This window comes from Mus caroli, chromosome 11, assembly GCF_900094665.2.
Source record: "Mus caroli chromosome 11, CAROLI_EIJ_v1.1, whole genome shotgun sequence".
In the NCBI taxonomy this organism is placed as follows: Eukaryota; Metazoa; Chordata; class Mammalia; order Rodentia; family Muridae; genus Mus; species Mus caroli.
The window spans coordinates 54,087,709-54,108,430 of record NC_034580.1 but is presented as its reverse complement, the minus strand read 5'-3'; the positions used below and the strand labels follow the sequence as shown (position 1 = coordinate 54,108,430).

Below are 20,722 nucleotides of genomic sequence, written 5' to 3'. Positions count from 1 at the left end.
GATGAAAAAACGAAGGCAGGTAGGAAGGAAGGAGAGGGGAAAGAGAAGTGGAAAGCAAGGGAACAAGGAATAAAAACAAAACAAACAAAAACAGAAGGAGGGTCAAGCGGTGGTGGCACATGCCTCTAGTCCCAGCACTCAGGAGGCAGAAGCAGGTGGATCTCTGAGTTTGAGGTCAGTCTGGTCTACAGAGTGAGGTCAAGTGCCAGGATAGCCAGGCAGGGATGCACAGGGAAACCCTGTCTCGAAAATCAAAACCAACCCAACAAACAAACAAACAAAATGGAAGGATAGAAGAGAGATAATCCGTGAGGTTCCAGTGTAGTAGAAAAGCCCTCTGAGACAATGGTCCACACTAAATGAGACGCCATCTCCCGGGCTCCATGAAGGCTGCTATTCTGCTGCCCAGGGATGAGATTCAGAAGAGGGCAGGACCTCCCATATTGTCTCGGTTGTCTACAAATTCGTTGCAAGCCTGGCTCAGGGTCCTTGGGAGGGCTAGTGATCCCTCAAATGTCTCCTCCCACCAAAGTACTCTGGATTCCCCTCCTCCCTGTCCTCCCCTTCCTCCTCCCTGTCCTCCCCCTCCCTCTAGCTGGCCTAGTAGGGGCCAATACAACTGCAGGGAATCAAGGAAGAGCCTTTTCCTGAACTGTCCTGGATGCCCCAGTCCAACAGCAACTCCTACTTGCCCTGGCTTGGTTTGCTCCACTGTCCTGAAGGCACAGTGTGATGACCCAGGCCTCCAGTGAGACAGCCCAACCTGCAAGCCCTGATGGGAGGGGTGGCCTGAGACAATAGTACCTACATGCCTCATTTGGTGGGATCTGTAAAAGTTCTACGGAGACCAAGGACAAGTATCCAGCTGATGGGTACTTATCAGCACGGCATGGCATGGCAGTCTCCTTTGTGTCTGGAGAACCAGCAGCCCCTGGAGTGCTGCTCACCATGGCCCTAATCCCCCTCCACCACCACTGGACTACAGCACTGGGGAGGTGGAGGTGCTGGAAGCCTGCCTGCTGGGCTCAGGCCCCCATCCCATCCATAGCCCAGGCTCCCCCAGTAATTCGATAATTGGGTGGGATTTTCACTGAGAGAGAGGGAAAGTCCAAAGTAGCGATGAGCCAGCTCTCCTCCCCTCCCTGCCTCATTCCAGAGTTCTTCCCTCTGAGAGTAGAGGTCTAGCAGTGACTCAGACTAGGGAGGGCGAACAAAGGCTAGACTTAGACTGCACAGACTCTTAATAGTGGGGCGTAAGAAAAAAGAATGGTTCTCTCTCTAAACTTGGGTCTCTTGATACCATCTCCAGGTGACTCCTGGAGCCAGGGTCTATAAACACATGGGTGGCATCCTCAATATCGTGAGCTCCCTTTGCTAATGGTAAACACTGGGCAGGAGGAGGCAGGCTCTAGGGAGCAGCCTGCCTTGGTTTCATCAGTCTGTCCTGAGCTTACAGAAACAACTGGGCATCTCTTTCTCTGAGAAGCAATCCTGTACAGCCCACGGCACACCAGAGACCACTTTATGCTCCCACTGAGCCACAGTGTGAGTCATGACTCAAGACCACAGGCTCTAGAAGTGGACAGGGCACCACGAACGAGCCTGAAACTTGCATTTGTAGCTCTTTCATGGTGGCTCTCTCTTCAATGCAAAATGCCACAAGAATTCCTGCGGAGCTTCCTTTACAGCCTCCTGTACTGAGGGCCAATCCCTGGTGGGAGGTGTCTCTTACCTGCCATGCCTTCAGGTGCTCCAGGGAGAAGCTGGAGCACATCCAAACTTGTACCTTGTCCTCAAATTACAAAACTCCCTAGGGTCTTTTCTCTGGGCTACAAAATTCTGCAAATGGACTCAATATTAGGAGGAATCAATGTGGAAATTTCACTTTGCCTTCCCAATCAGCAAAATAATGTTTGCCAAAATCATTAGATTTCTTTCCCCTAAGTAGGCTACTGCCGACTTGAAAGCAGTGGTTCCAGAACCCGAGCCCAGGGGCTGCCACTTCCTATGCATGAGTTTAGGGAGAGAGTAGAGGGATTGATTCTTGGACTTGGACTCCCTAACAACTACCTGCATTGGTACAGGGTCCCGCATTGCTCCCTGCTCCGGGAGGGGGTGTGGCTACAGACTGATTCCTGCGAGACAAGATGATGGAGCCTCAAAGTTGCCAAGAGCAAGAGACAGGATGTGGCAGAACAGAAAAAGTCCTAGAGGGAGAATGTATGTCTTGCGCTGATCTCATGGTGCTTGGAGCTTGAGATCCAGGGCCTGGTCCTGTGACACCCCGCCCCCTCCCCATAGGTTGAGATCGGTAAGAACAGAGCCCAAGCTCGAGGACTACGCAGTGCAATTCTCAGCTGGCACAGTGCGGTCCTGGAAGCCTACTAACCGCTGCACAAGAACTCGCCATGCACACCTGGGCACATCCAACACCCTGCGCATCCCAACGCGCATTGTACTCCAGCACATACCAGCAGTGCCGCAGCACCCCCTCCACGAACATTGACACACTCCGCACTCTGCACACACCTTCAGCACCCCAGCGCCAGGAGCTCTCCCATTCACCCCGCGCACCCACGGCCGCGGGAGGGGCCAGCGCCGCGAGGCTCCAAACCTCCAGGGCCCCGCCCGCCCCTGCCCGCCCCGCCCCGGCCCCAGCCCCGGCGGGCGCCCCCCGCGGCGCTGCCCCGCCCCCGCCGCCCCGCGCCGCCCAGGGCCTCGGCCCGCCGCCCGGCCGCCGGCCCACCTGGCGCAGCGCCGCCCTCGGAGCCCGTGTACCGGTGCACACCCGGGAACCCAGCGCACCCCGCTGCCACAGAGGGCCCAGCGCCACTGCAGCCGCGCCACCTCCCAGGGCTGGGCCAGCCCCGGCGTCCGCGCTCTCGGGGTGGACTCCCCCCGCTGCGCGCTCAAGCCCGCGATGGCTCCTCTCGGATACCTCTTAGTGCTCTGCAGCCTGAAGCAGGCTCTGGGCAGCTACCCGATCTGGTGGTGAGTGAGTCTACTTGCGTTCGCCCCGGGCCCCAGTGCCACCCTAGGGCAACCGCCCCTCTGGCGCAGGGCCCCCACCGTCGCTCCGCGCACTGGCTGCGGGAGGGTTGTTTTCCTTGGCTGCCACTTGGACCTGTTCGGGCCGCAGCTGGGACGCGGGTGGCGGAGCTTCTGGGGACCCTGGTTCCCCTGGCAGGAGGGGAGGGAGGGCAATGAAGGTCCATGCTGTCCCTGGCGTCGAACAAGAATGGCAGAAAGCGGGTCAGCACATGACACTAACGCCTAGGCAATGGTCGAGGAAGGAGTGTAAAAGAGAAGCAGCGCAAGGAAGAGACTCTTCTTAGGGACCTTATCTTACACACACACACACACACACACACACACACACACACACACACACACAATTTAAAACAAAGTCGGCAAGACAAGACTGAACAGCTCGGGGCAGCGCAGTTACGTAAAGACAGTCCGAGACCGGGCGGGGAGTGGCTCGGAGCCTGCGGCAAGGCGCACCGGGGCCAGCCGGGAGCCGTGCGCGCTTCTCCAACGCTGTCGCCCAGCTTCTACGTGGCTGTCGGGGTGGAAGGGTCGGTCGGCCGTCCACAACCTTAATCAAGCTGACAAGAAACGCTGCTGCCGGGAGGGATGAGCAGTACGTAAAGTAAGGGATTTGAGTTTCCCGGAGTGAGAGGCTTGGGGATTCTGTCTTGGAGAGGCTGGACAGCATCCTCCACTCCAAACAAGGCACACTGGAAGACTCTTCTCAGCCTAGGGATGGAGTGAGATTAAGCAAAGGGAAGGTCCTGACTCTCAGGCCCTACGTCCCCCGCACGTAACCTGAGAGAAGGAGAAATTGGGGCGTCCCTTCCTGGGGTGTGTGACACTCCCTCCCTTCATGGAGCGCAGACTTAAGGTCACCATCAGTGCGCGGATCTCTCCTCACAACACAAGCTAGAGGATTGAGAGCGTCTAGGGACCGGCGCGCGCCGCTGGTGGAGACTCAGTTGGACAGAAGCCTCCCACAAACATGCGCACCCCGCCCCTCAGGAACACTCCGACAGCTTGCCTGGAATTATAATAATTATGCCGAGGGGAAGGGGGGACCCAGCGAGCCGAAGTACATCTAATCCGATAATCATTTTTCTCTTCGAGATGCTTCAGAAGAAGAGCTGAGAAGCCTGGGGTGGGGATGCAGGGCCAGCGCCGCTGCAGGGATGGAGGGTGGGCAACCGGGAGTCGCTAGGGGCTAGAGAGGCTGCTGGGCAGCGGCTGCGTTCCGCAGAGATCTAGCTGAGCCTCCGCTTCCTTGAGATTTTTAAGACCCGAAGGGGCACCTGTGGAGCCCTGTGGCCTCCGGGAGCAAGGATTGCGTCGGGCGCGTCTAGGAGCGCGACACACTGAGGCGCGTCCCGGCGTCCGCGGGGAGCCAGGGGCAGCGCGTCCGAGGGAGCCCCGCGGGCTGCCCGCTGCTGCGCCAGGCTTTTAATTAGAACCCGCCGCCGCGGAATTCCTGGGCTCAAGAGGAAGCAAGCGCCTTCGCCCCCGCTCTATTCCCATAAAGAAGGGCCTTGTCGCCAGCCTCCTGGCTACTCCCGGTCCTGGGACTTTTGTCCCTAAGGTCGTGGGGGGGTCACTAACCGGGTCCACCCAGGCCCACAGAAGCATAGCCTCCTTTTCACCTGGGCTGTTAGCCCCCCCTCGGGTGCACCCAGCATTCTCCAGGTGAGAGGGGAGGGGTGTGAAAAAGTGAAGCCCTTAGCCTTCCCACCCCTCCCCTCAAAGGACCGGGGCAACCCTTTGGCCCCAGAAAGTGATACGGAAGTCCACCTGGTATTCATGGGGTTGGGTGACAAGGGCCACCTCTCCGCCCATCCCCTACTTCCACTTTGTTCTCCGTAGGATTCTCACACTTAACAATTCTGCTTCCTGAGACGCAGCCCCCCTCGCTCTGGGATGCTGGCTTCCTGGGGACAAGACCTAGTTCCCCTCCTGCCCCCTCTATTCCCTCTCAGTTCCCAGCAGGCTCAAAGTGTCAGCTGGATCGGGGCTCGCCCTGCAGAATGGAGAGGAAGGGTCCCTTAAAAACAGGCTACAGTGCTGCAGTCACTTGACACAGTGTGGTAGCTGGCTCTTTAATAAAGGTTGTTTTGCAATTTCTACTTACCCAACCTTCAAGTGTCTCCTCTTTTCTCTTCCCCACACTATGGGCCTAGATAAGGCATCGCCCCCAATATGGAGGAACATCATGGCTTCTGCTGGGTGGGCTACTGGTGAGCTTCACACAGAGGCAAAACCCAGGACCTTTTCTTATGATTTATTACATTCACGCTCAGCCTGCACGCTGATTCTTCTACTTGAACTCCCACCCAGCCTGAGCCTCCCTCCCCCCTTCCTGGACCCCAGCTCCCCTTTCCTATGAAAGTGAGAAAGTGAACCGTGGAGAAGTTCCTCACCTGCAGGACCAAAACCAGGAAATCTCAAATCTAGAGTCATTAGGCTTTTGAAGATGGTGTGGGTCTTCTCGAGGAGGGAGAGAGGAGAAAGTTGGTGCTTCCCTGCTTCTGGTGGAACCTTGAAGGTCTACCTCCTCCCCTGGACCAATTCTAAAGGATGGTTGATGTGTTCAACCCCATTGCCAGTCCTGATCCCACAGAACCATCCAAAGTAAGACCTCCATGAGTGCCTGTTCTGGGAGACAAGTGGACCAAACCACATCCCAGAGGAAGGTTCTCTTCCCTTTCCCACTCCCGTGCCAGGTTCTCTTCTCACAGGGTTAGAACTGATTGGAAAGAGCCCAAGGGAAGAGGAGCGGTTCATGAGGCTAGAAGAAAGTAGGCTCCATCAGAGGAACTCTAAGATGCGCCTGGGGCCCCCCTCCTCCCTCCCACTTCCTTATGTCCTGTCTGGAGATGCCAGTCTTGTGGCATCTCTCTGCTTCTCCCCAGTCACTGCGCTAATTCGTGGCAGGGAATTGACTTTATTCAAACTCATAACTCCCTCTGTCCACTCCACAGGCTACACTGCTGTGTCCCCACCCTCACTGGCCACGGTCTTTTCAGTTCTCAGCCCTACATTCATCCCATGCCCTCACTGCCACCTGGATTTCCTATCTGTGTCCCTGCTCCCCTTTCTCCCTTCCTCCTCAGGATCCCTCTCATATGGACACGTTCCTGTTGGGCCACCAGCTCCTGAGCATGGGAGACACTGCAGAACAGACAGAGGCAGTCCTCCTGAGCTTCTGACAGTTTCCTCTGTGGGGTTCTCCCTGGTATCCCTGAAGCTGTGTGCTGTGTGTGTCCCAGAGACACTTTAACGAGCCCCATTTCTTTAGAGACCAACTCTAGTTCCTCTTCTCAGCACATGGGTGCCTCTGGCTTCTCACTCTGCAGCCCTGACCCCCTCCCCTCTGGGTGCACTGCTGGGCACAGACAGCCTCCAAGGAGTTAGGGCTTTTAGCTTTCCTCCCACCTTCTTGTGACCTGGTGATGGATGCCAGCAGTCTGCCTCACAGTGGGGACAAAGCCTGGTGGAACTCTTCTGGCAGGAGAGGAAGAGAAAGAGGGAGAGAGAGACTGACTAGGGGGCATATAGGTGTAAGATGGAGAGATTACAGATGAGGTGGATGGTCCGTCTGTCCGTGTAGAATTGCCAGGTTGCCAAGGTGAACAGGTGCATATGCTGCTGTGCAGAGCAGATGAAGAGATGCGAGTGCACAGCTAGGCAAAGACAGGTATACTGAGGCAGAGCCAAGCTGAATTTCCTGGCTTGCTACGGAACTGCAGACATCACTCCAGAGCTGTCATTTATGAGTCTCCCTCCCGGTTCAGCCCTTAAAATCTGCTCTCTCTCCCCTCATCTTCAGGCTCCTTCCCCACCTGCCCACCTCTGTCCACCTGCCCACCTCTGTCAGTTCTCTATATTTCTGGTCCCTCCCTCCTTCCTTTTCTTCCTTCTTCCAGTCTCTCACATCACTCGGTCAGTAACTAACATAAAACTCACAAAGCAAAAGAAACCCTACAGTTTCAGGACCCTACGGTAAATCACCACTACTACTAGTACTGCAACTCCTGGGGCATTGAACTAGGTGTTGCTTCCTCAGAACTGCCAGTCACTCAAACTGTCATCATTAACCCCAAGAGGAACATTCAAAGCCAGCCCTTTCTAGAGACCAACTTACCCAGCTCTTCCACATTTTGATGCTCACACCCTTCAAATGTTATGGGGCGGGGTGGGGGGGATGTCTCCAAGGCTGGGTGTCTTTCTTCCACCCAGCTTTATGCCCCCTTAAAATGACTTTCTATATCATATATATGTGTGTGTGTGTATATGTGTGTATATATATATATATATATGTATATATATGTATATATATATTGTGTGTGTGTGTGTTTTCCCAGATTCCTTTGTGGCTAGACAGCAGAGAGTGAGTCAATAGCACTGAGTATACTCTTAGGCAATTATTAATGGCCTGGTAACATCCCTACATACACAGACATTTGGTCCCTTGTACAAACCTTTGACCTGGCCAAGCAGTGGTGGCACACAGCCTGCTTTTAATGCCAGCATTTGTGGAGGCAGAGGCAGAGGCAGAGGCAGAGGCAGAGGCAGAGGCAGAGGCAGAGGCAGAGGCAGAGGCAGAGGCAGAGGCAGATCTCTGAGTCTGAGGCCAGCTTGGTCTACAAAATGAGTTCCAGGTCAGCCAGGGCTATACACATAGACCCTATCTCAGGGGAAAAACTAAAACTAAAAAAACCTTTGGCCTGGAGGGTCAGACCCTTAGCAACTCAACCATCTTCTTTTTTTTTTTAAAGATTTATTTATTTATTATATGTAAGTACACTGTAGCTGTCTTCAGACACTCCAGAAGAGGACGTCAGATCTTGTTACAGATGGTTGTGAGCCACCATGTGGTTGCTGGAATTTGAACTCTGGACCTTCAAAAGAGCAGTCGGGTGCTCTTACCCACTGAGCCATCTCACCAGCCCAACCATCTTCTTTTGGTATGGTTCAGGATTCAGGAAACAGGACTCAGATTTGTCACCCTGGTCCTGAGAATCAGAATATGATCAGTGCTTTTTTTTTTTTTTTAGAAGACTTTTATTTATTTTTTTTAAAGATTTATTTAATATCACATGTAAGTACACTGTAGCTGTCTTCGAACACACCAGAAGAGGGCACCAGATCTCATTACGGGTGGTTGTGAGCCACCATGTGGTTGCTGGGATTTGAACTCAGGACCTTCAGAAGAACAGTCAGTGCTCTTAACCGCTGAGCCATCTCTCCAGCCCCGATCAGTGCTTTTTGATACATGACCAGAGCCTAACTGTAAAAGATCAGTCAACTCTCTGTGAAGAAGTGCATCTCTCTGTGTGTGGTGGTGGGGGTGGTGGGGGTATTGCCGCAGCTTAATGACAGTGCACCAACAAGTCCGGTTCTTCTCTGTTTGGTCTGGTAGGCATCTGAGCCTGTGTAGCAGGCTGAAATAACTCATCAGCAGAGCTCTTTCTCCCCCTATACCCTAGTTCTCGAATGTGAGGACTGCTGGCCCAGCCTTTGGGATTCCTGCATTTGCCTCTGTTCTGGGAAGGAGAAGAATTAGGCTATTGGGCTGAGAGGGTTCAGGAAGGACCATTTGGATCTCCAACGGTCCTCTGGAGAAGGAGGCTTTGTCTTTTGCTTGGCCTCAGTGGCTGCAGCCAAGGATGTAGAGAACTGGCAGGAAGCTGACCTAGGTTCAGGGCGTGAAAAGGCTTCCTGAGGGCTTGTCCTCATACCAGTCTTGCTAGCAAGGACTCGGTGAGTGGCAGAATCCAAAGCTGAGAAAGGGAACTGGCCACTTCCCTTCCCTTCTGAAGGCTGAAACTTCCAGGAGACCGTTAACAACATAAGAGCCACATAGCCCTCCTTAGAATTCACAAAGCCTTCAACTCCACCGTGTGCAGCTGGAGGAAACTTGTCTCTGTGGTGCTCTATTGATCACATGCTGCATTTGGAGAGAGTTCTGGGACTAAATCTCAGAGAGAAGACACAGGCCCATGGCCAGAGAGACCTTAGCCATGTGGGCCTTGCCACCTGTACCCAGGAGCATACCACTCCCTTTGGAAAGAGCACCCTTCTAACACCTATCATCAAAGTCAAGCAGACCCAGTCAGTACGGCTTCCTTTCTCTCCCCTGGCCTTGCTCTTTTGCCCTTTTGCAGCCAACCAATGGGTTGAGTTGAGTGGATGCCTGAACAGAGTCTTTCCAGTGGACAATAGGCGCTGTACTGGAGCATGGTGGACACGGGGACATGCTTTAATATTTCTGATACCTTCCCCCATCCCACCACGTGACAACCTCCCAGCTCTGAGACCTAGAGGAACCTGGCCTCTGCCTCTACCTAGGTCTCCCTCCAGGGCTCCCCAGGTGACACCCTCGAGGTGTCTGATACATTGGTGCTTCCACATTCCTTCAGCAGCAGAACGTGCCGCTGCCGCCCAGAGAGGCTGGCAAACACATGGCCGCCGGCGCGGGAGCCTCCCGCCTGCCAGGACTCGCTCAAAGTATGTGTCAGTAATCCTGCTGGCCCGGCAGGGCAGGACAGGCGCTGGCTGGGAAGGCTTCAGGCAGGGCCCTGTGCTGACTGGAGTAAGGACTTGGGACCCCCTCCCCAACTCAGAAAGTGCTGGATCCTCAAGGAGGGCTTCCATTTTCTGGGGATGCTGTCCATGTGTGGGAAGGCAGCGGATTGTTGGGGATCTCAGGAACACAGGTACCGTGGGGACAGCTCTCCATCTGAGTGGTTCCTGGGCAGCCCCATTCAAAAGAGGACAGTGTGCTTTGTCCATGAACAGAGTGAGCCTCATTCCCTGGGTCTCGGGTATGAGTGTGGAAGCCTGGTGATGTCACTGAGAGGCTCAGTGCTCCAGAAAGAAAGACCTGAGTGGGACCCACAGCATCCTGGCCCAGGACCCTTATCAACAGAGACTTCTCTATTCATGGTCCTCCTTGTTCCCTCTGGGCCTGGGCAGTGCCCGATTCCATGCCAGCATGCAGCCAGCAGCAGACAAGAGAAGTCAGGCAAGCAAGGCACTTCCTGCACCAGATATAGATGCAGAGAGAGGTGGACAGAGACAGTCCCAGACAGGGAGGTAGCAGGGGCACAAGTATACGCGCACGCGCGCGCGCGCGCGCACACACACACACACACACACACACACGTGAGAGCACATGCACGCAGAGGCTCTGTCCATAGGATGTGACTCTCCAAAGTCAGAAAAGCAATGGAGACTTATATGTCCCACTCCTATCTTGAAGCCTCAGTTAGAATAAAGTCTACCATCTCATTGGGTAAATAGGGAAACTAAAGCCCAGGACACCAGGAAAGGGTGTCACAGTACTCAAGTGAATAATAGTACTGTAGTCTGGGCTCCTCACCTATGTCTGTCCAAATGCAACCCGCTTCAGCACCAAGTTACTTCTTCACACAGCCCCTCTCTGCGACCACAAGCTTCCACCATAAATAACAGTGGGTCCCCTGCTTGCTCCTGGAGGCTCGACACTAGCTCACATGGAACCGGTGCCACGACACAAGGATGGGAAAATCCACTTGCGACCAAATAGAAGCTGGGGAGCCTTGGCCCGGGGAGGCCAGTGCTGGCCCAGGCTGGGCTGGCCTGCTGCCCATCTCCCAGTCCTGGACCAGCCTTCTTCCTCTACTGCATGTCACAGCCAGCGTCTCTGCTATATCCCTGGCCAGGTGCCCGGCCTTTCAACAGGAGCAAGGGAAGGAGGAGGGAGAAAAACCATTAGTGTTTGCCGGCTGCAGGCGTGGCTCACGTGGCTGCAGCCACAGGATGAAACTCCGAGTCTAAGGATGGGGCTATGTTCCAAAACATAGCGAGCTCTAAGTAGACGGTGATGTCTACCTCTTTAAAGACAAACTAGGAACAAGTAATAAAAAATTAACAGCATTAGTGAAAACGAAAGCAAGAGGAGTCTGAGATATGATTGGCATAACATGGGCATTTTCACTGGTATGGCTTGTTCTTGTTTGACACACCCTCACCATACACACACACACACACACACACACACATGCAAGTGTGCGTGCACGTTTTTGTAAGGTTAAAAAAGTTTCAGCCTCACTTTCTAAGGCATAGTTTAAACATCTGCATTTTGGGATCATTTTGAGGGCGGCCTCAGCAGTTACCTGAGGTCTGAAGTGCTTAGGATCCACTACCTAACTTTGGCTGCCAGTCCTTCTGCTAGGACCCAAGAAAAGGCTTGGGGTGGGGTGGCGTGGCTGGACCTTTCAGAGAAGGAATGGTAGGAGAACACTAATTTTATTTGGTGGGGGGTTGTCCAGAGGACCTTACAATGTGATGTCAAGTTGGACAGTTAAAATTCTAGTTGAAAGTAAGATTGTAGGCTTCTCCCAAGAGGCTGTCCTCCACCCAGGTTGGCAGAGAGAGGGGAAATGGAATGAATTCCTCCCGCCGTGAATCACAAAGGCCAGGTGCAGAGAAATGGGTGCAGCGAGGGTGTGCCTCCTCCCAGCTTCTCCCCAGGCCCAGGCAGGGCTCTCCTACCCTAGCTGTTTCCATCACCCCAAGGCAGGGTTCAGACCTTACGGTGACCTCGCAACTGGAGGAGCTGGATGTGGATTGGAAGTGACTGGTTACAGGGTCTCCTATTCTTAATGCTCTTCCTGGGCAAAAGATAAGGGCGCAGCCTAAGTCAGGACACGGGTCCTTTGAGTAACCTGAGGGTTCTCTGTCTTTGTGTGCACATGGGTTTGCACACGTTAGAGGGATCCTGTGTGAAAGGGGAGGAAAGAGTCCATCCAACACTCCTGGAGACTCAGGGTGGGCCCAGGGGCTCAGGAAAGACTAGGTGCGTTCTGGATGGGATGAAGACCCCCGTTTGTCTGGCTGTCTCTTGGGCCTTGTAAGCAGGCAAGGGCGACTGGCTAACTGCCAGGGCTCAGGTCCCACTGGTTCCTGTCCCTTCTCCAACCCCTGATATCTCTTGGGGGTTGGGATCTGATAAGTCTTGGCCTTTAAGGGAGAGCAATGGCTCAAGAGGCCAGTGGGATTTCAGATGGCTAGGGGAAATTATGTCTATCATTAAGTTCTGGGAGAATCAGGTGGAGAAAGCAGAAAAGGCAGGTGGCAAAGGCCAGGTCAGGGCCCATGAAGGCACTCAGGTGTTTCGAGTTTGGACTCAAGCCTTAGAGAAATGCTTGTCTTTGGAGTATCTTTACAGTTATGGAATGTCAGGCTAGAAGAGACCTCAGATCAGCAGCTTAAAACTGCGTTTCCATCACTATGTTCCAACCCTACGGTTGGTCACCTACAGTTCAGCTAGGAACACTGAGGCTCCAAGAGTCTCAGTGGGCAGACCAGAATAGACCAGCACAGTGATGAGATGATGAGTCCTCACAGTTAAGATCACTGCTCTCATCTCCCTTGGTGACTCTCCCTTGATGAAAGTGGTCCTGTAAGGGAAGCATACCTTTTGTAACACTGTCTCATTTAGATGTGCTGGCTGCACAGTTGGCTTGATGCGTTTCTCTGTATTGGACTCATTCATGAATGTTACTTTGCTTAATACATTTTAAGACTGTTACAGTGTATCAGGGCCAAGAGGATGGCTCAGTCAGTAGATTACGTATCTGTTACACAAGCACAAAGACCTGTGTTTGATCCTTGGGACACACATAAAAAAACATTATCTGGTAGCATAGTTTTGAAATACCAGTGTTGAGGATGGAAAGACAGGCAGGCCCCCGAAGCTCACTGACCAGCCAGCCTAGCCTAAAGTGAGCTATAGGTTCCAATGAAAGACCCTATAACAAGACATAGTTCCTAAGGAACAACACACAAGATTGATCCCTGCCCATCTAGTGCATGTGTTCACACCTGAACAGGAATGCGTTGAGGGGGTGTCCTTGGGAGCCAGTGTGCTGGGACCGTTGTTTTTGCCATATCAACCTGAAGTCTTGATATAGGCTCCACTCACCAAGCCTTGGTTTCTTGTCCCAGGTGGTCTTGGGTCGCACCTGTCCTAGTTTGTCACATACAGGGTCTGTGAACATATCACCCATGAGCTCCACCCAGGGCAACTGGAGCTGAGGGTGGGCAGATATGGGAATGAGACGAGAGATCTGAAGGGACACACACAGCAGGAGATGATCTGTGGATAGGTCCCGAGTAGCATCAGGAAGGAGCAGCTGTCCACAGGCTAAGCCAACAAGCTTGTGGCATGTCCTTGTGTCATGTGCCCCTAGAGCTTGGACACAAGGTGCCTAAAAGGTGGCATCTCCCAGAGATGCCTTTTGTTCTGGGTGTTGGGACTCGGGTAGGGGTAGAAGAATCCAGTGCAGTGAGAAGGACAGGGCTGTGTCCCTTGGTTCCTGTCAGAGCAGAGCAGATGCCACAGATTTAAGAACTTTTGCAGCTCAAGGTGTCAGCAAGACCAGGAAACCACTTCTAACCTCACTCGCATTGTTGGGGGTCATTTTGTGTATTTGTAGGACTGAGTTCTCCAGGACTGGGTGGCTGTGGCTTAGGGTAGCCCCTGAGAGTCCCTCTGTGGTCTCAGAGCCAGAAACTCGGAGGCAAACTCCATGCTTTGGATCCAACTTCTGAAAGCACACATGAGTAGCATAAACTTAGAACTCCAGACCTCAGTGTATGCCCCAAAGTCCTGATAGGATATTCTGGGCATAGTTTTGGACCTCAGAACTCTGGGAATACCTCAGAGTTTGAGGTGCTGCTAGATTCTGGGCTTGGGGAGGCTTCTGGGGATAGGGGATGGAGTCAGGTAGCTGTGTGTGCTAGAGAGCAGCTGTACTCAGCCTAAGCTGTAGAAACCTGGTGGGCATACGGACCCTTGAATCATACTCCTGTGCAGTGTCTCAGTGCTAATCCTGTGCCCATGCTCCCAATGGGACAAGAAATGACATTCTCACCCCCAGCTCTGCTCATTGCCCTGGGACCTCACCCTTGATCACAAAAGGAGGTGGCACGCTGCTGTTACAGCCACATCACTGAGGGAAGACAGATATCATTATAGTGGGTGAGGACTGGAGAAGAAGTTACAGATGCTGTTGCTGTTTAGCGCAGCCCGTAGAAGTCTAGCACACACAATAGCAGGACTTCCCCCCGCCCCCTAAAATATTCCACCTTGCTTGCCTTCCTATAGCTCAGCTGATTTGATTCCTCATAGCTGTGCTGTCTTCACTTTCCTTCTGGGCCATTTTGTTTAGTTTTTCATTTTAAATACATTCTGTTTATTTATTGTGTGTGTCCATTTGCACTTGTGCACAGGCCACAACATGCTTGGGGTGGGGGTCGGAGGACAACTTCAGGAATCTGTTCTCTCCGTCCACGGTGTGGATTCTAGGGAATCAATGATGTTTGTCAGGCTTGGCAATAGGCACCTTTAGTCACTGAAATCTCTCTCCCACCCTGGAATGTGTCTTGATGACTGTACAAAGGGCTCCTGGCACTCACCTTGGAGTCAGTGTCCCCTCATTCTGATGTTAAGAAAGAGTAAACCAGTACATACTTGTGGTCCCCGGTGAGGGAGGCTGAGTCTAAAGAATCATGAGTTTGAGAGGCTAGCCTGGGCTACCTAGCCCAGGCTAGCCTGAGCTAGGCTGAGCTTGTCACTTAGTAGTGGTTGCCTGGCTGGGGCAAGTCTCATTAGTGGAGAAGGAGGAGGAGGGAGAGAGCCAGGAAATGGTAAGTTAGCCAGAAGTTTAGAACACTTGAGAAAGTCCTGGGGGAAGGTCAGAATTTCATTGGCTACATGAAGAATTAGAGACTGGGATATATGGGACTCTGTCTCAAAAACAGAAAAATAAATAAATGTTTGACTTTGTACAGCTTTCCTTCTGTATTCTGTAGGCACAGGCTTAGCCAGCTGAGAATTGAACATGTTTGGAAAAACTGGGCATGGTAGCACATGCCTTCAATTCCAGCACTCTGGAGGAGGCAGAGGCAGGTGGATCTCTGTGAGTTTGAGCTAGCCTGGGCTAGAGAGTGAGTTCCAGGGCGGAGTTTAGTTAGTAGAATGCTTGCCTCGCACACACAAAAGGTTACACCTGTAATCTTAGCACTCGGGAAGCAGAGACAGGGGGAGGAGGCAGGCAGGCAGACAGACAGGCAGACAGACAGACAGAACTAAACAAACTAATACAAACCTAAGCTGACCATCACAGCCCAGGTGAAGTCCAGAAGTTTATCGAACCTCCTCGACCCTGCCTGCCCGTCTCCATTGTACGACAGCCACCCTGTTCAGTCTTCAGCATTCCTTCCCACAAGGCCTCTGTGCCTGGGCTTTCCTGATGGTCCAGCTCTCAGGGAACAAGAAATGACCCAGGCTGTGATTCGAGGCACTTCAGAGGCCCTTGGGTCCAGAGAATGTTCTCTTCCACCTTTCTAAGTCCATGAGAGAGAGCAGGAGGGATCCTGCTGGAGCTGCCCACACCCTGGCCTCCTAGCTAGGGGAGGTGGCGAGCAGGGACCTGCCCAGAAGAAGGGAAGCAGAGAAGGCTGACTCAGCATCTCCAGAGGAAGGGGGCTGGGGCGCTGCCATGGACCTGGGAAGTCCCTTCTCTGCCTTCCTTGGGGGCCACTCCCAGCAAGGTGGGTGGGGAGCTGAGATCTGACCACTCCATGCCATTGGCAGGAGCCCCCTCTTCAGCAGCATCTTCTTCTTCCAAACCCACATCATCAGCACCCAGGATGAGTGCTGGTTTCTGGCATCTAACAAAGGAGACCACCTACTCTTGGGAACTGGCCACTAGCCTAGGCAGTTCCTGCTGGGAAGACAGAAATGGCCAGGTTCTGGCCAGGTTCTCTTTTTCTGCTATTTGAGAATGGTCATGCTTTCCATTGTCTCTAAGTCTCCTAGTTAACTGCATTCATAGAGTGAAGATTGTCTTCTTTTTGGATGGATAGACAGATGCCCTTACCCTCTTTCTGGGAGCTATGAATGTAGCTCAGTGGGTAGAATGAATGCTTAGCATCTGTGAAGTCCTATGTTTGATCCCTGGCACTGCAGAGGCAGATGGATCTCTGTGAATTTGAGGCCAGCCTGATCTACATAGTGAGCTCCAAAACAGCCAGGGCTATGTAGAGAAAACTTGTTTCCAAAAAAAAACACAAAAGAGGCCAGGCGATGGTGGCGCACGCCTTTAATCCCAGCACTTGGGAGGCAGAGGCAGGTGGATTTCAGAGTCCGAGGTCAGCCTGGTCTACAAAGTGAGTTCCAGGACAGCTAGGACTACACAGAGAAACCCTGTCTCAAAAAACAAAAACAAACAAACAAACAAAAAAGAGGAGGAAGAGGAGGAGGAGAAGGAAGACGAGGAAAGGAGGAAGGGGGGGGTTGCCCAGGCCAAAGGAAAATCCTGCTTTGCAACAGGTAGGAGAGTCTTGGCAAGTGTGGGAGCAGTGGGCGGTGGGGTTCATGGGGGTTGAAGGAAGGAGAACCTTCTGGATGTGGGTAACAGGCAGAGAGCAGATGAGCCTGATGGGACATGATGGGACCTCTGGTTTTAAGGTGACCAGCCAAAAGTGACAAGGTACAGCAGTGGCTTTCCACCTTGGTCTAGTCTCTTCCTCTCTACTCAGAGCACCTAGCCAGGCCCCTCCTCTCTGCTGTCCTTGAGGGCAAGGAGCACAGATCCCAGTCCACTTCATATGGACGTGGCTCAGCCCTCAAGCCAGGACCTTGGACAGTGATTTCTTCATTTCCCCCGCCAAGTGTCTGCTCTCCCCATACTCCTCTGTGGCCCATCTAGTGCCATCAGGGACACACAGAGAGCCATGGTGGTCTGTACCTAGAGAAGAAAGTGCTGAATCTGCCTGCAGGCAGGGAGGAGGGCATCTCTGAGCCAGACTAACCATGGAGGTCAGGGGCCTGGAGAGGAGAGACAGCTGCTGAGAGTGGAAGCAGTCCCCAGCCTATACAGGGCTGGCCTTCTTATGAATGTGGGGCAAAGAGAGGAAGGATGAAGGAGCAAAGAGCAGGCCCTGTCATGGTGTGCTCAGGGATGCACACTGCACCTAGGCCAGGCATGTGATGATGTGTGACGCGGGTCTCTGGAGTATTTCAGGAGATAAGAGAGGCCAGCTCTATGGGTTGTAGACCACAAGGATGGATGTGTTGGGGACAGCCAAATCTCTGTATGTGAGGGTTCTATAGTCACAGACTTAGCTTCAGAAAAGTCCTAAGTGTTTGGAAAAGCCGTGTACGGCAACACAGACCTGTAATCCCAGGATGCTGAGACCACACAGTGAGAACCAGGTCAGCCAGAGGTACATAACAAGACCTTGTCTCAAAGAAAGGTAAGAGGAGAGATGGGTGTTGGAAGTCAGGCCCAGGGGCTCATGCCTGTAATTCCAGCCAGAGGACCAGAAGATCAAGGTCACACAGCAAGTTTGAAACCAGTTTTGGCTACATGAGACCCTGTCTCAAAAATAAGAAAAACAAGGGCTGGAGAGATGGCTTAGCGGTTAAAAGCACTGACTGCTCTTCCAGAGGTCCTGAGCTCAATTCTTAGCAACCACATGGTGGCTTGCAACCATCTGTAATGGGATCTGATGCCCTCTTCTGGTGTGTCTGAAGAAAGCAATGGTGTACTCATACATAAAACAAATAAATAATAAATAAATCTTTTTTAAAAATAAGAAAAACATGAAAATGAACATGAGAGGGAGAGAGAGGGGGGAGAGAAAGAGAGAGAGAGAGAGACACTATTTGGGAAGGTTGCTGCATGTGTATTGACCGTGTGTGGGCTTCCTGTGCTGGCTCCCTGCAGTGTAATGTGACAGTCTACTGCCTTAGAATCCTTGTCATCTAGGTTTGGCATGGACAGAAGGATGTGTGGACTATGTGCAAATACCATGCTACTTAATACCAAAGATCCAAATGTCTGCTGTGAGCGTGTGGGTTTGTGTGTGTAGGCCAAAAGTTGATGGTGGACGTCTTCTGTCACTCCCCACTTTGATTTTTGGTACAGGGTCTGCCACTGAACCCAGAACTCCCCTGGCTGCCTTTGCTCCCCACCTCAGTGCTATGGCTGCAGACCTTTGCCAACCTGGTTTTTACATGGGCGCTAAGGATTGTATCTCAGGTCCTCACGCTTACCTGGCAGGCATTTGACCAACACCTTCCTCCCCAATTCCCCTTCTCACACGGGGGTTTTTTAGAGGACATTTGCTTCTCCCCCTCCCCCACGCCTGAGTTGGCTAGTGCCCCATTCCACTGAGACACCTCAGGAGCCATCCTCATCCTACCTTCTCCATCAGTGTCTGTATCCTCCAATGCCTATAGAGGTCTTAGCCACGAGCTGAGGGTACCTGGACCTGTACAGAACAGGAATGCAGGTCTGGTTCTTATGCACCGTGAGTCATGACAGTTTGACATGTGGTCTACATCCTGGGTACATGGTCAACATGCTGTCTCTAGGTGCCCTTCCTGGCGGAAGCAGCTCCGGGCCAATCACATGTTCATAGCCCAGAGTCTGTCCGTTTCCAGAGATGGTCTCAATCACCTCCTTATCTTTCCACCAGGTCCTTGGCTGTGGGACCCCAGTACTCCTCTCTGAGCACTCAGCCCATTCTCTGTGCCAGCATCCCAGGCCTGGTGCCCAAGCAGCTGCGCTTCTGCAGGAACTACGTGGAGATCATGCCCAGCGTGGCCGAGGGTGTCAAAGCGGGCATCCAGGAGTGCCAGCACCAGTTCCGAGGCCGGCGTTGGAACTGCACCACCGTCAGCAACAGCCTGGCCATCTTTGGCCCTGTTCTGGACAAAGGTACCCTGGGTGGTTAGGGTCATCTCTATATGGGCATCATAAGGCCTTCCAAACTCTACCTGGCTGGGCTTGCTCCTCCCGACCAATGGAGGGCCTTGGAGAAGAAAGGGGGAGGGGAAGGGAACCATAAGCCCACCAGGCGGTGGGGGAGAGGCTTGGAGTATGTTGGGGAGGTGGTTCGCCAGCCAGCACCCCTGGGCTGGTTTGGAAAGGAGAGAACTGCAGGAGGGCTAGGTGTTAGTTAGCTGCTGGCAAAGAGCAAATTATCTTAAAGTGTAGTGGTTAAGGCAGTAATTACCATGTGTTGACCTCCTGCTGCCGGGGGTCAGGGGCTGGCTTGGCTCTGCTTCCCATCCACAGGGAGGTCCACAGGAGGCTGTCTCAGCACCAGTTGCTAGAGAGGGCTCTGAAGTGGGGCAAAGGCTTCTTTCTGCGGTCTCTGGGACCCAGGTCTGAGACAGAGAAGGAGACAGAGACAGAGGAAGCAGAATCAGAGAGGCAGAGAAATAGAAGAGAGACAAAGATGGCAGTGACTGGGGGGGGGGGGGCGAAGGAGAGAGAACACACACCAAATGAAAGCTTTCATGCCTTGAACAAGAAGGGAAAATCATATAATTTAAATCACTTTAGAACATACAATCTCAGCACACTTAGCACACCCACAGAATTGCGACACTACCACTCCTAATTCCAAAATATTTTCATCCTCTCGAAAGGAAATCCCAAACCCATTATGCAGTGCCCCTGGCAACCACTGGTTTGCTTTCTACCCCTGTGGTTTTCTTATTCTGGACATTTCCTCTCTGTGTAATTATGCACTCTGTGGCCCTTTGTAGCTGGCTCCTTTTACTGAGTGTGAGGTTTACAAAGTTCATCTATGTTGCCATACATATCAATGCTTCATTCCTTTTGATGACTGAATACTATTCCATTTCAGTGTGTGTGTGTGTGAGCGCACACATGCGTGCGAGCATGCGTGCATACTCGTGTGCATCTTAAATTTTGCATGTCAAAAAAAAGAATTTTATATGTAAAAGATGATGCCATCTGTGGATTTCATTTCTTTTATTGGTATATGTTTATTGTATTGGGTTTTATGTATATCTTCATACACATATAGAATGTATTTTGACCTGACCTAATTCTGCTGCCCAGGACATCAGTCCTCTGCGGGACCAAAGTGGAGAGAGTGGGTCAAAACTCTAAGCAGTGAATGTCCGTGTTTCCTGAGTCACCCAGTCTTGGTGTTTGCTGCAGAGGTCAAAATACAGCACCTGTGGCTTTGCAAGCCTGGCTAGGAAGCATGGCCACTGAACTGTCCCCAAGGAGAACAGCATTGTGGAGAAGAGGCTGGGGCTGGGTTCCTGCAGTGGTCTTCCTGTGACCTTGAAGGTGTTTAAATTCTTTCTTCCCGTGAGGTCAAAGCAGATGGCCGCATGAGCCTTTGGAGTGGATGTAACTCTGTTCCCTGCAGTCTAACCCTCCCCCGCCTTTCACTTCTAGCAGTCCACTGTCAGCGTGGCTCCACCCAGTCCCATCAGCCTCCATTCACAAGCCAGCTCTTCACCTCATATAATGACATCATGCCGCCAGTCCTGACCCTGTGGTTCCTCTGACCCCTTTTCACCTAACGTCATGACCCACCATTGATTGTCCTTCCTGGTAGCATTCACCAGCTCACTTCCAGGGGTGTCAGCGTCCCTATCTATAAAATGGGAAAGTAATTGCAGCTTGCAACTTGAGAGCTGTGAGTCGGGCTAATTACACAGTTGCTCCCCACAGAACAGCACTGCTGTATACAGGGGAGGATCAGGTCCCTAGGCCGGTACAGTTTACCAAGCATGCCTTATAGTATGTGCACGGGTGGTCCATCCTGTGTCTTCATGGGAATGTGATGTGTGTACGTGCAGCAATAAAAA

General features: G+C 52.6%; 1 protein-coding gene across 1 annotated transcript in view; it reads left to right on the top strand.

Annotated features, from left to right (window-relative positions):
• Positions 1–2,821: 2,821 nt before the first annotated feature.
• Wnt3a (Wnt family member 3A) overlaps positions 2,822–20,722 on the top strand; it is a 42,794-nt gene continuing 24,893 nt past the window's right edge. Inside the window, exons 1-2 of the mRNA XM_021177986.1 lie at positions 2,822–2,991; positions 18,562–18,803. Coding sequence (XP_021033645.1) covers positions 2,921–2,991; positions 18,562–18,803 — 313 coding nt within the window. The 5' untranslated portion in view covers positions 2,822–2,920. The remainder of the gene's footprint in view (positions 2,992–18,561; positions 18,804–20,722) is intronic.